The sequence below is a fragment of the Tursiops truncatus genome, chromosome 16, assembly GCF_011762595.2.
Source record: "Tursiops truncatus isolate mTurTru1 chromosome 16, mTurTru1.mat.Y, whole genome shotgun sequence".
NCBI lineage: Eukaryota > Metazoa > Chordata > Mammalia > Artiodactyla > Delphinidae > Tursiops > Tursiops truncatus.
The window spans coordinates 33,372,426-33,387,886 of NC_047049.1; the positions used below are offsets into that span (position 1 = coordinate 33,372,426).

The window sequence follows — 15,461 nt, forward strand, 5'->3', positions numbered from 1 at the left end:
TTAAAAAAAATAAAAGACAAATATCCTCTCCATATATACCATCGACATGATTTTGCTTGAACCCTTTTATTTTGGGGTATGGACCTTTTTCAAGGCTAGAATTAGAGGCCCTGGGGTCATAGCCATATACATACAAAAAAATCTATAGAGACTTTCTTTTTTTTTTTTTTTGAGGTGGGCTAAGCCTTTATCCAATTGCAAAAAGACCAAGGCCTTCAAACCTAGAGATTCACCTATTTCTCAATAAATCATCACTGAAAAAGGTACCAGTGCTCTTCAACCTGGAGCTTTTCTAGTGCTTATGAATTTAGGATGTTAGACTCTTAGCAGTCAATAACCTCAATTAGGTATTTGTGTCGAATATATGAAAAAGTACATTCTAGACCTATTCTGGGTACCTCAAATCCTTCTGATTGCCTGATGCTTTGGAAATGTTATTTTGTTAGGGATGTGAAGGATTTCTGAGATACCTTTATAGGAACTTAAGAAGACACTTTTATTTTTTCCTCTATACTGTTGCATTTGTAAGGTGCCTTCTGATGTGACCCAATATATGAGGTGTTTAATAAAACAAAAGCACATACACAGATTTAGAACATCAGCTTTATGCCAAGCTTGGCAAATGCTCCTCCAAGAAGTGATTTCTCTTAAACTTATACAAAATCTGTAACAGGATTAAAGGTTCAATGTAGCTTTGTGGGGGGGCGGGGGCTACGTTTGCAATTCCGAATGGAATACCTTCCTGACTTCTCCAACCACACAGATATAGTAGTATTATTGGTTATGGTCAAGTTAACCAAAAATGTCTACTTCATTCATGCATAAGCCCTACCTAATATTCTCAATCAGTACAACTTTTTATCTAAATTAGGTCTGCTTCTTATACTCTGTCACAGTACCATCTACTTTTCTAGAATTTAACAACTTATAATCATATGTATTAGTGCAGTCATATAATGAATGCCTCCCCACTGGGCCTAAACCCAAAGAGGGTTAGGGGCTTTTTCTGTTTTGTTTACCACTGTATGCCCCTAAATGCCAAGTACTTGGTAGATATGAAGGAATTAATTAATGCATGACTCTAAAGTACCATACTCTTCTTTGCCTTAAATTTTACTACTTCTGGGACTTCCCTGGTGGCGCAGTGGTTAAGAATGTGCCTGCCAATGCAGGACACAGGTTCGATCCCCGGTCCAGGAAGATCCCACATGCCGCGGAGCAACTAAGCCCGTGTACCGCAACTACTAAGCTGACATGCCACAACTACTGATGCCCGCGCGCCTAGAGCCCGTGCTCCACAACAAGAGAAGCCACCGCAATGAGAAACCCACGCACCGCAATGAAGAGTAGGCCCCGCTCACCGCAACTACAGAAAGCCCACGTGCAGCAATGAAGACCCAACACAGCCAAAAGTAAATAAAATAAATTTATAAAAATAAACATAGTCATCAAATATGTGAAGAATTTTTATAAATGATCAGTTATATCTATATCAAGAAGTTGAATGGTCTTGAAGAAAATTACAGCAGCATCAATTGGCCTTAACCTTTTTTTTTTAAAGAGGCAGCATTTTATTTATGTACATATGTATGTATGTATGGCTGCGCCACGAAGCATGCAGGAGCTTAGTTCCCCCTGACCAAGGATCGAACCCATGCCCCCTGCAGTGGAAGTGTGGAGTCTTAACCACTGGACCTGCCAGGAAAGTTCCTGGCCTTAACTTTTTGATAACAAAGTTAGGAGAACTCTAGAAAAGCAAATGTAGATTATAGAGACTTCCTGATTTGTTAATTTGTTCATTTATGCAACAAATACTCTATGAGCATAGCATTCTGCATTGGGTGCTGACAATTATAAATTCTATGTTGAATTTAACTATCTATCCTAGATGATTAAATCTCTTCTCTTTCCTCTCTCCTCTTCACCTTCCTCTCCTTTTCTCTTTCTTTTTTTCCCTCTTCATACCACCCACCCCAACCATGGGATGTATTCTTGGGTCTCTTCTACTATGTGAGTCTCTGACTCTAACCACCTAAATCGTATCAAATTTACCCATCCACTAATTCCATGTATTCCCTCCTCCTCCTTTCAAAATGTCTGAAATCCATCTTCTTCTCTTCATTCCCACTGCCCAAAGTCAAGCTCTTTCTATCCTTCACAGGAAAAAGTTTCATAGTCTTTTAACAGGTCTTTCTACTTGTAGTACCTCTCTCATTTCAGTTCAATTTCCACATGACACAGAGTTAACTTTCTATAATATAGACTTCATAATGTCATGGTCCTGATTAAAAAGTTTCAATGGATCTCTATTGCTTATTAAATAAAGTCCAAGCATTCAGAAGTCTACCTTTTCTCAGCCATATCTTTCAACACTTTCAATCATGCATCTTGTAGTCTAGCTATACAAGACCGTATGAAGATTCCCTAAGCATTCTCTCATCACAGCACTTTTGCCTATGCCATTCCCTCTGCTCAGAATGCCCTTCCTTGCTTTTGATGAAACGTGACTCATCCTTTAAGACTCAAATTTCACTTCTATGATAGTCAATCTTTTCAACCCCACGTAGGATTAATTGCTCCTTCTCTACAAGTGATACATACTTCTATAAAGAATTTATGTTCTACTACAGTCATTTACATGTTTGTTTCCTCCCCATCTAGTATGTGAGATCTTTGAAACCTGATTCATCTTTGATTTCCCAGTAATAACAGGTAGTAGGTTCCCATTAAACATCTGAATAAATGAATCTTCCCTACAAATCAGTTGACTCTACACGGAAAAAATTCAGTTACAGACTGAAATTTGAGCTCAAGCCAATTTAACTCATAAGTATGTGTGTCACAAAGAATACCAGGGAAAAGCGCACACACTGTTTGAAAAAATAAGTGGGTACAGGGGCTTCCCTGGTGGCGCAGTGGTTGAGAGTCCGCCTGCCAATGCAGGGGACACGGGTTCATGCCCCGGTCCAGGAGGATACCACATGCTATGCAGTGGCTAGGCCCGTGAGCCATGGCCGCTGAGCCTGCGCGTCTGGAGCCCGTGCTCCGCAACAGGTTCAATCCGCGGTCCGTGGCAGAGGCCACGGCAGTGAGAGGCCCGCGTACCGCAAAAAAAAAAGAAAAAGTGACTACATAGATGGATCAGTGCTAATTCTTTCACTACCAGAAAAAAACAAAAACAAAAACTAAAAGCACATGGCTGAATGATATGAGGAACTGAACTATTCTTAACTTTCTACCTCCCCAACTTCAGCTGGTTGTGCTATTTGTTTCTACCTGCAGACTGACATTTTAAGGCCTAGGAAATATATGCATAATGTTTTTACAAAGTAATGAGGATGGAAAAATAATCAAACCAAATTATAAAATTTAATTCAGAATTAAGGCCATTCTTGATGCTTATATTTGATGTTAACCTCTTATTGCTTAAATTCTTTGACTTAAGCCTTTCTTGAGTTACCCAAGATCTTTGGTCGTTTTTGGTATCTAGTTCCTGATCTCTGCTATCTAACTTCCTTGGACTCTGGATTTCTTACTAGTGTAAAACAGACTAGTAGGATTTTATGTTAATCCCACAAACCAGTCACAGACATTTTTTTTTTGGCTGCATTGGATCTTTGTTGCTGCATGGGGGCTTTCTCTAGTTGAGGCGAACAGGGGCTACTCTTTGCTGCAGTGCGCGTGCTTCTCATTGCAGTAGCCTCTCTTTTTGTGGAGTATGGGCTCTAGGTGTGCAGGCTTCAGTAGTTGCGGCATGTGGGCTCAGTAGTTGTGGCTCGTGGGATTTAGAGCACAGGCTCAGTAGTTGTGGCACACGGGCTTACTTGCTCTGCGGCATGTGGGATCTTCCCGGACCAGGGCTCAAACCTGTGTCCCCTGCATTGGCAGGCGGATTCTTAACCACTGGGTTACAAGTATAAGTGCCACCAGGGAAGTCCCTGGTCACAGACTTTTAAGTAATAGTTTCTGAGCCTCTTGAAGGGAAAGTAATTACTATGAATCAATATGGGTTTATGAAGAATCAGAGTAGTAACATTTTCTTCTTTGAAAAACTAATTAGACTGGTAGATGAGGAAAATTCAATGGCCATTATTATCTCTATATACCAGCAAGGCATCTGGCAAAGTTGCTCATAACTTTGAGCTATGATTTAGATTCAAAACTATGAATTAGATTCAACTAGGGAATTAGCAACTGGCTGAAGAAATCTAAAGATACCCAAGATTTTGAATAATGGATCTAAGTCAATATGAATATATAGACCCATGTAATGTTGTGGTTCTCAAACTTTACAGTGCATCAGTATCACCTGAAAGGCCTACCCAAAAAGAAATTGCTATGTCCTATGCCCAGAATTCACAATTCAGCAGGTGGGGTTCAAGAATTCACATTGCTGGGACTTCCCTGGTGGTACAGTGGTAAAGAATCCACCTTCCAGTGCAAGGGACGCGGATTTGATCCCTGGTCGGGGAACTAAGATCCCACGTGCCACAGGGCAATTAAGCCCACGCACGCGCACCACGACTACTGAACTTGCGCACATCAATGAGGGAGCCTGAGTGCCGCAAACTACAGAGTCCACGTGCTCTGGAGCCCGTGTGCCACAACTACAGAGCCCACGTGTACTGGAGCCCGCGCGCCACAACTAGAGAAGAAAAAACCCGCATGCCACAACTAGAGAGAAGCCCGTGCGCCACAAACAAAAGATCCCGCATGCTGCAACTAAGACCCAATGCAGCTAAAAAAAATAAAGAAAATAAACAAATAAAATAAAATAAAACAAGAATTCACACTGCTAATAAGTTCCCAGATGATACTGTTGCAGCTTATCTGGGAACCATGTTTTGAGAATCACTGATGTACTATATATCAGGATACAGATATCACGTTTTGTTCAACATTTTGCTAATGACCTTGTTAAATAAAGGCATGATTACAAATCTGCAGATGCTATTAAATTTTGATATAAAAAGATCTCAATAGACTAGCTGTGGGACAAATATTAAAATAAAATTTAATAGGGATAATCTTAAAATCCTAAAACAAAAACTAATCATACAAGTATAAGAAAAACAAAGCTTGACAATCACACACAAAAAAAGAGAAAGATAAAGAGATTTTAGAATGCTACAGCTTCAATGATTCAAGAGTATACTCTGGTAACCAAAAAAGGTAGTAACAGTTTGGATTTTACTAATAAAGTACAAAATATGGAACAATGTATTTGATAGTCCAACTACATATTATACTGGTTCCACCACACCTGGGTATCTCTGTATTCAACTTTGGGTGTCAGACATTAAACAGAAGGCAGTCAAACCAGTTTGTTCAAAGAAGAGCTTTGGACCTAAAATCATTATCACATGAGAACAGTAAGAGGAATTGTTTATCTCTGGTCTTCAGAAGATTCAGAAAGATATGAGAGCAGTTTTCATATAATTGGCTTGTGGATAAGACTAGGTTTTCTCTATATGACCCTAAGCGGAACTGCCACCTGTAGTTATCAGACTGCTTACTATACACAGGTGCCCACCTGAGGAGAGGAGTGGGGAGGGAACAGGGGCTGAAATCTAGCTCACATTTCACTTGATAAGTCATGTGCCTTGGTGGGGGTGTCCAGCTGGAAAAAGGGTAAACTTTTTTCTAATTCATAGAAAGGGGACAACACTGGAGGACTTTTTCCCTTCAGTGGGAATATCTTTTCTAATTTGCACAAAGGCACAATATGGACTAGTGGTGACTCTAGCCCTAACGCAGAACTAGGTACATTAGGAGAAGTTTAGAAAAAACAACTGCAACTCAATGTGAGAAATTGACAGAGTAATATATTAAATGCAAACTCATTTTCTGAAGAGTAGTTAATCTCCCAAATTAAATGTTCAAGGAATAGCTGGACAACTACTTGACGGGGTTATTTTAGAGTGTGTTTCAAGGTAGAGGAGTATGTGAGTATGTCCTACTAGGCGGGTGGTGAAACTCAATGGTCGTTTAGTTTCTAGGATTCTACATCTGAACTATCTGCCTGTTTTCTCCATATCCCAGTTGATTCTTAAGGCATCCAGATTCCTTCTCTTCACAAATTTACCATACATTCTAGCCTTCCTCTTACCTAGCCAAATTCCTCTTCCTGTCTCCCTTTCTCCTCCTTTCTCTGCCCCAATGTGTAGAAAGCATACACACAGCATTAATACTGAAAATAAACCTTGTATTTTAAAAAATTGCTTTCTTCCAGATTAAAAAACAAAAATACAAAAACACTATTTAAAATAGGGATGAAGGGAATTCCCTGGCAGTCCAGAGGTTAGGACTGCATGCTTCCTTTACAGGGGGCACAGGTTCGATCCCTGGTCAGGGAACTAAGACCCTGCAAGCTGCGTGGCGTGACCAAAAAAAAAGGGGATGAAAACTAAAATTCTCTGAACATATTATTAGAGAAAGCTAAGTTCCATTTTTAAGTGATTTATATATCAATCACTAAAAGTCATGAGTTGGGGAGTAGATAATTCTTTTGCACCAGAAAGAGAGTGGAATAGACATGAAAAATGTAATGTCAGGGAATTCCCTGGTGGTCCAGTGGTTAGGACTCTGAGCTTCCAATGCCGGGGGCCCAGGTTTGATCCTTGGTTGGGTAACTAAGATCCCACAAGCCTCGTGGTGTGGCCAATGGGGAAAAAAAAAATGTAATGTCAATTTTTATTTGTTCAGTAAGTACTGAATGCATGATACTGTATTAAGTAATATTTGATAAAAATTAAGGAGCAGAGCCAACCACAGCCATAATCTTATAGGAAGCTGAGTTATCTTTTGTGGTTTGCCTTTGAGTCCTGGTTTCTCCCTTTCCATGTTTATAGTACCAGAACCTTGGCCCCCATCAGGCTAGGATTTATTCCTCTTGCACTTGACCCCAGACATCTTTAACTGAGTTATACCTTATACTTAGGAATAATCTCTTCCAAGAGATTAGTCTTTTAAGAAAACATCAACATCTTAAAAGCAGCCTTCAGTAACTCCACCCAAATAAGTAACTAAAGGGAGAAACTGTCCTATGATGTAACATAGAGGCAAAGTTTTGTGTTTTTTGTGCCTTTCTCTAAGTATAGTTAGGCTTACTCTTCATGGAGAGGTAAGAGGACAGAGAAAATCTCTAGGTGCCTGAAGCTGCCTAACCAAACAGTAATTTCCATTTTTTAACAAAAATATCTAATTGAGAAGACACAACCAAATACGAATAAAGGGCTCAACCACCCTCAAGCAATATTTATGTAAAATGTTTACATAAACATTACCATACTGAAATGATCTCATAAGACAACTTTTTTTTTTCTTTTGGTGTGCGGCACAGCTTGTGGGATCTTAGGTCCCTACCAGGGATCGAACCCAGGCCCTTGTAATGAAATCGCGGAATCCTAACCACTGGACCGCCAGGGAATTCCCTCGTAAGATAGCTTTTAAAGAACTTTAAGAAATCAGTTTCAAATTATTTGTAGAATGAATTAACAATTACTTTGACTTAGAAACATTTTAAAAAGTGCTTTTTAGGGCTTTCTGGTGGCGCAGTGGTTGAGAGTCCACCTGCCAATGCAGGGGACACGGGTTCGTGCCCCGGTCCGGGAAGATTCCACGTGCCGCGGAGCGGCTGAGCCCGTGAGCCATGGCCGCTAAGCCTGCGCGTCCGGAGCCTGTGCTCTGCAACGGGAGAGGCCACAACAGCGAGAGGCCCGCGTACCGCAAAAAAAAAGTGCTTTTTGGTAAGTATTTTTGTAAATACAAGATAAATATCATTTTGTAAACGATAGTTTTATTTTGAGAAAGAAATATATAAAGGTTTTCTAATTAGAGAAAATTAGAAATGCTTTCTAGGAAAAGAAAATGAATCCTTCTCTTCCCTAGGGAAAAACTATCTTTCTTTTGCTTTGTAGATCAGTATTTCTCTTTTTTTGAAGGAAACAGGTGGGTTTTTTAAAACTTTGCATTTCTTTTTTTGTGTAATAAACAATTCATCTTGATATATATAGAAGCAGACAAATATTTTTTACTTGTTGAAAAAAAAAATCTGTCACTCCTGCTTCAGGTGCAAGCCACTGACATTTAATTTTTTAACATCTTTCACAGAGAATATATTATTGCAAAATCTGCCCAAATAAATATTTTATAATCCTTCTTGTGCCCCACTGATTTTCAATTTATCAACAGTGGTGCCTGGCTAAACTGTCAACCAGGGATTTTTATCATTTAATCAATGTACCATTCATTTGAAAGTAATGCAAAAAATTGTTCCATAAACTCATGTTCTGTATAAGGGTAACCTACATCTAGAAGTATATATAACAAGGCGAATAACTAAATAGCACATTCAATTTTGAAGGTGACTGGCTAATGTCAACATTAGATTATGGAATCTGCTAACTTGTCACCTAAAGAAAATAAAGTGAAAAACAATGGTAAAGGTAAAGACTTGAGAAATTCTTTGGGAAAGAGAATCAAAATTTCAGAATATAAAAGAAGCTTCACTTGGAATGCAGGGTCCTAAGATTATTCTTTAGCAGGTATCTGAAAAGTTATTTACAGGAAAGTAAGAATGACAAACTTGGAATCATTTCATTCACTTACTACAAACCTCAGGAGAGTCCTGGCAAGAAGACAAGAATGACCAAAAGAAGGAATAAAGGAAAAAAAATGAATCATAAATGAATCACCTTTTTAATTATCCAGTCTGGATTGTCACTTCAGTGCCTCTCTAGAGCAGAGGTCCCCAACCTTCCTGGCACCAGGGACCGGTTTCGTGGAAGACAACTTTAACATGGGCAGGGGGTTGGGGGTGAGGGGGTGGATGGCTCAGGCGGTAATGGGAGCGATGGGGGGCGGCAGATGAAGCTTTGCCCGCTTGCCCGCCGCTCACCTCCTGCTGTGCGGCCCGGTTCTGAACAGGCTGTGGACCAGTAGCGGTCTAGGGCCCAGGGGTTGGGGATCCCTGCTCTACAGGCCCTAAATGTGAAAGTGAGATATTTTTCTCTTGTTGAAAAGAAGTTGCTTCTAAGGCTGCCGAAAGTTTAACTGAATCAGGCCTCTTCCCTCCTTTATGAACTATCCTACTATATACCATTTTTTCATATAATTTAAATATAGATTCTTAGAAATGCATCAGATTTAACCAATAAGGTACTTACATTCACACTGTATGACATCTAAGTTAAATTGCTGAACGGCTCCCATGCTTATCTGTTTTAACTCACTGTCCAGGAGCATCTGCATTAATGATGTTGACAGATGCTGGCAGGCTGACATGCAAGCAGTCTGGGCAACTTTCCCCTGTTATACAAATATCCAAACCAAAAAATAAACAAACAAACATATAAATATATCATCGTGTATCACAAAAGTTATATACATGGCATTTTTTTGTTGTTTTTTTTGGTAGAATAGTAATTATTGGCCTTTCTCTTTCTGTATTCTGAGTGGCTGTCTTTTAGCATAGGAATTGAAAGTAATATTCTGTTGACTTGTCCTTCTCAGGATATAAATATCATTAAAGCTCTAACTGCATGCAGAAAAATTAAAGTACAAGTTTAAAACCCATTATTTATTATTTCAGATCTCCTGAAATGCCTCAAGTATTTTTAAAAATGCACATTAAAATATGACATTTGTGACATAAAGTAACTGTCATGTTGACAGAACATTTTATTCATATAATGCTCTTTAAGCTTTCCTTTATAGAGTTAACCAAGACAAGAATTAAAGAAGTTAATAGTGTAATTTATTAGAATTGAAACTATACCTAATATGCTTTATAATATATACTTTGATATGTAATATATAAAATATACTTTATAAAATATACTTTGAGTCATTAAGTCCTTACTTCTAATAGGAACACTAGTTTGTAGCACAGTTTCAATTAGGAGGGAATAAAAGAAGCTTGCATACCAATATGATTTCACAGTCATTTACAGATCTTCATTTAGTTTTAGAAATTAAGTTTTAGAATCATCTGATAATTTAGAAATATGTAGTTAATTGAGCTATAAATACTTGTGGTTGTCTTTTAGTATATATATCATTATATTTTCTACTATAATAAGCTCCTAAAACTCTACATGAATTTTGACTGACAGCCTTGATTCAGGCTATATCTTCTTTAAAATGATAAAAAATAATTTTAAATGTTTAGCCTCCAGATTACTGGGATCACAATACAATGTTGCTTTTAGTATAAATTGTTCTTCTAAGCAGGATTTTTATTTCAACTAAAAGTTTAAAAGAAAATATTACAGAAACTATTTTAGGTAAAGTTTTCTAGTGTACTGCTGCTCCTAGTATGGTTATCTCCAAACCACAAGTATGTGATTTGGTGACGGATTGACTCCCATGATAGGATTCAAAGATCTAGGAACAGGGTTAGAAATAATGACATTTGGAAGATGTGCCGTGTTCTGCCTCATTCTCATTAACAAATATTTACCCAGAGATATTTGATAATTATGTATTTTTCCTACTTATCACAAAGGCCAATAAATCTATAAAATCATGAAAATCTTCCAAACGTAAATGCTATAATAGATACAAAAGTGTTTACACAGGGTTGATCTGTTAGAAAAGTAAGAAAAAACATAAATACATTTGCAAGTTTACTAGAACAGCTGTTCATTAAGTTACACATTTAAAGTCAGACTAGAAACAAGCAACTTTTATGAATCTTTTATGAGTCTTCAGCATGTAGACACTATGCGCAGTGGAAAAACTGTGCATCTGAAATGGAATGCCAATATCTAAATCAAAAACTTTAGAGATAAAAGCTGATGCAAACAATATATTTGACAGATACTGATGAACTGCCAAAAAGGAATGTAACAAACAATGCAAAACCCAGCATGCTTCAAGACCCCCCAAACCCAAGAGGAATTAGTCTAGGAGACATGCAGCTCCATTCCCCAAGCAGAATAATATCAATATGAATGAGGGGCAGGAGGGAGACAGAAAAAGAAGAAATCAATGGCATGTAATTTAATTACAATGTAATAGGCTTGAGAATAGTTAATGGAAATGTCATTTTGACCAAATGGAACAACTAGTGCATTTTAGTTTAATGTACTTCTCCATCAAATCAGCTCCATGTCCTACTTATGTTGCCACTATAATGTACTAACTGCAAAAGCAGATTAATAAATTGCCAAAACAATTATTATTACATTCATTTCATAAACACATTGCATAATGTTAGTAGTATTATTTTAAGGTGATCTTTAAATTTTAACACAGGTTCAGATGCTACAAATGACTATGTAGCAATAGTACTGGAGCCAAAATGATGGTACTAGTACAAAAGTTCAGGCTATTCCATAAATTTGGTGGATATAGGTAATGAAAACATATGTGTGTGCGCATGCACACGCACACACACACGCACACACACGCTAAAAAGCGTTTAGCTTTTTGTTTAAATAATACATGTAATAATAAAATCTTAATATAAAATTTCCTTTGATTATGCATATTAAATACAGGCTTATTGTTCTCAAAGATAGAAGTTTAAAATATCTGTAAAATATTCAAATGAAAAATTCTTCCTTTTTTATAGCTCAAAATTAATATCAAAGGTTCAAATCCTTTAAATATTTAAAGTTATATTCTATAAGATTATACTTTTTAAAATGTCTACTTCCTGATTATAATGTGAACAAGTATTCTTAAATTTTATCTATTACTTATTTTGAGACAGAAAATTTTAATGTTCCAGAAACTCGCACATTCCAAAAACATCCCTGGCAATTCATTTTTGATGCCTGTAGCCCTTGGTACACTTTTGTATAACCAAAACACCCCTTTCTGAACACTATTTTGCTATTATTGTTGATCCTTTTAATACTGCATCACCTTCTAGAACAAAAATAATCTAAGTACTTTTACAACTATCTTTAAAAACTAGCTGTTTTCATTAGAGATGCTCTGGTTTTTAACATTACAACAAAGCCAAAATAATTAAGTGAAGTGACTGAGAAAACACAGCACATTTAATATCAAGCACCTAGAAATTTCTGCTGTCCTCATCTGAAAAATTAATTGCAACTATTATTAACATTCTCCTCTTTAACAACATAAATTTCAGTAAATAAGTAAAAACACCTGCCAAACTTTTAAAGGTAACTACTTTTTTACCCTGATCTAACATTTTGCTGAAAAACAACTTGTAAAGAGAGAAAACCCTTGGACAAACTTCTTATATTTCAAAGGAACTTGTAAAAGAGAATCTGCTGACATATTAGATCCTTTTTGCATTACTCAAAAGCTTTTCTTCTAAGAACAATTGTGGTAAAGAGACATTTGGCTCCTAGGAAATTCCCAAAGGGTCAACCATATGCATCCTTCCATGGCACCTTCACAGTGCTGCTTTCTAGATCCATGTCTCAAAAGCAGCTTTCATCATTTACTTGTGTGTCAGTCAATATGATTTATGGACTGCATTCAACAAAGTCAAAGCATATAGAATGAGAAATATGACTACAATCTGCTAATTTGTTTTGTATTGAGCCACTTAAGAGTCAAAGACCTAATGTCAGACTGAGACCAGCAACACAATTAACCGGTAGGTGACAGATTCATCCATCCTCCCTGCCAGGCTGTGCCAATCAAAGACAGCATGAGGTGACATTCGGTGAAATCAGTAAGAAAACTCATTCTCTAAGTAACCTATGTGAGACCTTGATTGACACTTTTTGAATTTAGTTTGTGGAACACAGACACTCTTTACCCAATAGTCCCTCACTGCAAGCTGTGAAATAAAGCTTTTAATGCCAATCACAGGAACAATAAACCACAAACCACCAACCCTCAGTTTAAAAGGAATCAAGAAAACACATCTGTTTGTATGTCAAGCCAAATTTTCAAAATAATTTACTATTATAGATTAGGCTAAAGATACTCTGCTTCCTTTGAAACGTCGTAAAATGACATGGTAACAAAAATACAACACATTTTATTAGATTATAGCTCAAAACTGTTTTGGTTTCAAAGTAATGTTTTGATAGATCTACTCTCATATAATAGTAGGAGAAATGTAGAATACTTAAAAACTAATTCGACACATTTAAATTTTCATTTGAAGTTTTCATTTCTGTCTCACCATTCTCTTATTTCAAAGGCCTAATAAAGAAGGAAGGTTTGATTTCAATAGTACTTATTTGAAAGCATTTTTCAATGCTGCTTTCATTCTCTCAAATACATTTAACATAAAAATGTACTCTTGAAATCACAACCATTCTTTCTGCGTTGGTCTACTTTCCTTAATGATCCCCGGAGAATCCACTTTCCTTTATTTATACCCCCACAAAAGATCAACTTGGCACAAAAACCTACTTTTTATTTAAGTTAAAAAAATAAAGACTCAGAAATATTATGTGCTGTATTTATTAATCTTTAAATTGATAACAGGTTTTGTTTTAAAAGGTTATGTAACTCTTGTCAGGAAAAACTGGAAAATAAAATCATGGTCAATTTGAATATTAAATCTAACATTGATAAGAAAATTTATTAATTCTGATTCTATGTGGCTTTTTAAAGTTGTTATTAATTTTTAAAGTTATTTAAATAAAAATAGTAAAATACTGCTATATTATTCAAACTTACTGCCTCTCAGTTTGCTTCATGAATTTCAGTTATGAGACCATGAAATAGCCTTTTCAGAGGGAAGACAAAAGACGAAAGGAAGTATTTTGATGAATTGGTCAGTCTCCTAAAGAGCTACAATTTTTAGCCTTTTAAAACACATAGTCCAAAAGAGTGAAGTCTTTCATCAAATATGGAGTAAACATTAAAATCAGAAATAAATTCTTAATTGAAAAATGATGCCTAGTTGAAAAGTAGACATTTTAATTTAAGAAATCTATTCTTCTTCTTTCTCTTTTACATAAGAATCACTAATTTAAATTTTACTATATGAAACTACATTTACCCAAATGTAAAGAATGTTATTAAATCAGGAAAAAAATTCCTAAAACATGAAAATTTCTCCAAGGTGATTTCACAAATGTACAAAGATTCCTTTACCTAGTAAGTTACATTTTAAACTATTTTCTGGCTGAACACTCTACATAAAACTGAAATTTCTCTGATTCCCAATACTACAGAATAGATGAGTTATAAAGGTTTAAATATCAAGATGAATTCCTTTAGTGAGTTTTAATAATAACTTTAACACTATCTTGAAGACACAGTTTTGAGATTATGCCCCCAAAATTCATAGGTCTATCAAAATATACTTATTCTAACACCCCTAACATTCTCTAAAGTACCTCCTTTACACCTGTCTATTCCTCTCATACCCTCTCTGTCCTCATCTAAGTAGCTCTAGCTCCCAGAGAACTGGGTATCACATCAGTTAACCACAATTCCCATAGTCAATTATGAATTCCCTTTTTCCCGTCTGAGGCTTTTCTCCTCTAAACAATTCTCAATCATAAGGATACAAGACATAACATAAAGGCTTGCTCTCGGGACACGGACACGGACACACACACACACACACACACACACACACACACACACACACGGATTAAATAAAACAGAAGTATTGCAAGGTTGGAAAAAAAATTCCCCAAACTTGGAAAACTTCAGGTCACTTGTAATATATGGCACATTTCTATTTCATGCCTTATCCCAGCTTCCTTATCCCAACCATAGGTCTCATCAAACTTTGGTGGCCTTTTTCTTTTTTTTAAACAGTCTTTTGAATGTGGCCTTTGATGACATGTAACACCCAGATTTTTAGCTTTCTGCAAGTATCATTGTTGCTGTCATGGCAGTCCCATGACATCTTCAAACTCCTCCTAACTTTAAAAGGCAGAAAGAGAATGCAAGGACAAGTAGAGCAGTGAAAGTCTAGACGAGGTCAAGGTTTTGAAGCTACTGATTATACCAGAAATCTGGATAAAACGGTAAAAGCTGCATGTACTCTTGTCCAGAATAGCACAAAGAGGGAGCTAGTTTGTACTATGTAGGAACTGACAGATTTTTCCTACCTCTTAAATCTACTTGATAACAGCAAATTGGGCAATTCGGTACATGTTTAAGTAGGGAAGCAATAAAATATCAAGACCCTATAACTTTCTCACTTGGCAAATGTAAGAAATACAAGAGAAGTTTCCACATGGTGACTGAATACTATGGTCAAGCCACAAGAATTGACTGAAAAGCCGAAGTATCCCAGGAACTGTTATCAAAGCAACATCTCTGTGATAGCAGAGTCATAGCCTCATTTTTTTACATAAGAACCCAGCTTAGAGTATTAGGGCTAATATAATCATTAAAATGTACTATTTCACAACCCCAGTATGACTTAAAATTTACAAAGAAGTTGTCAGAATCACTAACAGGTTAGACAACATAGATTATTTCTGAAACAGGAGGGAAGGGGGCAGGGCACAACCTTTAAAAGAATGACAGAGCCCAAGGACACGACATAAACT

General features: G+C 36.7%; 1 protein-coding gene across 9 annotated transcripts in view; it reads right to left on the reverse strand.

The window, feature by feature from the left end:
• EXOC6 (exocyst complex component 6) overlaps positions 1 to 15,461 on the reverse strand; it is a 187,754-nt gene that overhangs the window by 43,748 nt on the left and 128,545 nt on the right. For all 9 annotated transcript variants that reach the window (XR_012326988.1, XM_019939640.3, XM_073794184.1 and 6 more), the window contains one exon: positions 9,168 to 9,309. Coding sequence is in view for 8 of the 9 variants with exons in the window: in XM_019939640.3 (XP_019795199.2) it covers positions 9,168 to 9,309 (142 nt within the window). In the remaining variant the exon portion in view is untranslated. The remainder of the gene's footprint in view (positions 1 to 9,167; positions 9,310 to 15,461) is intronic.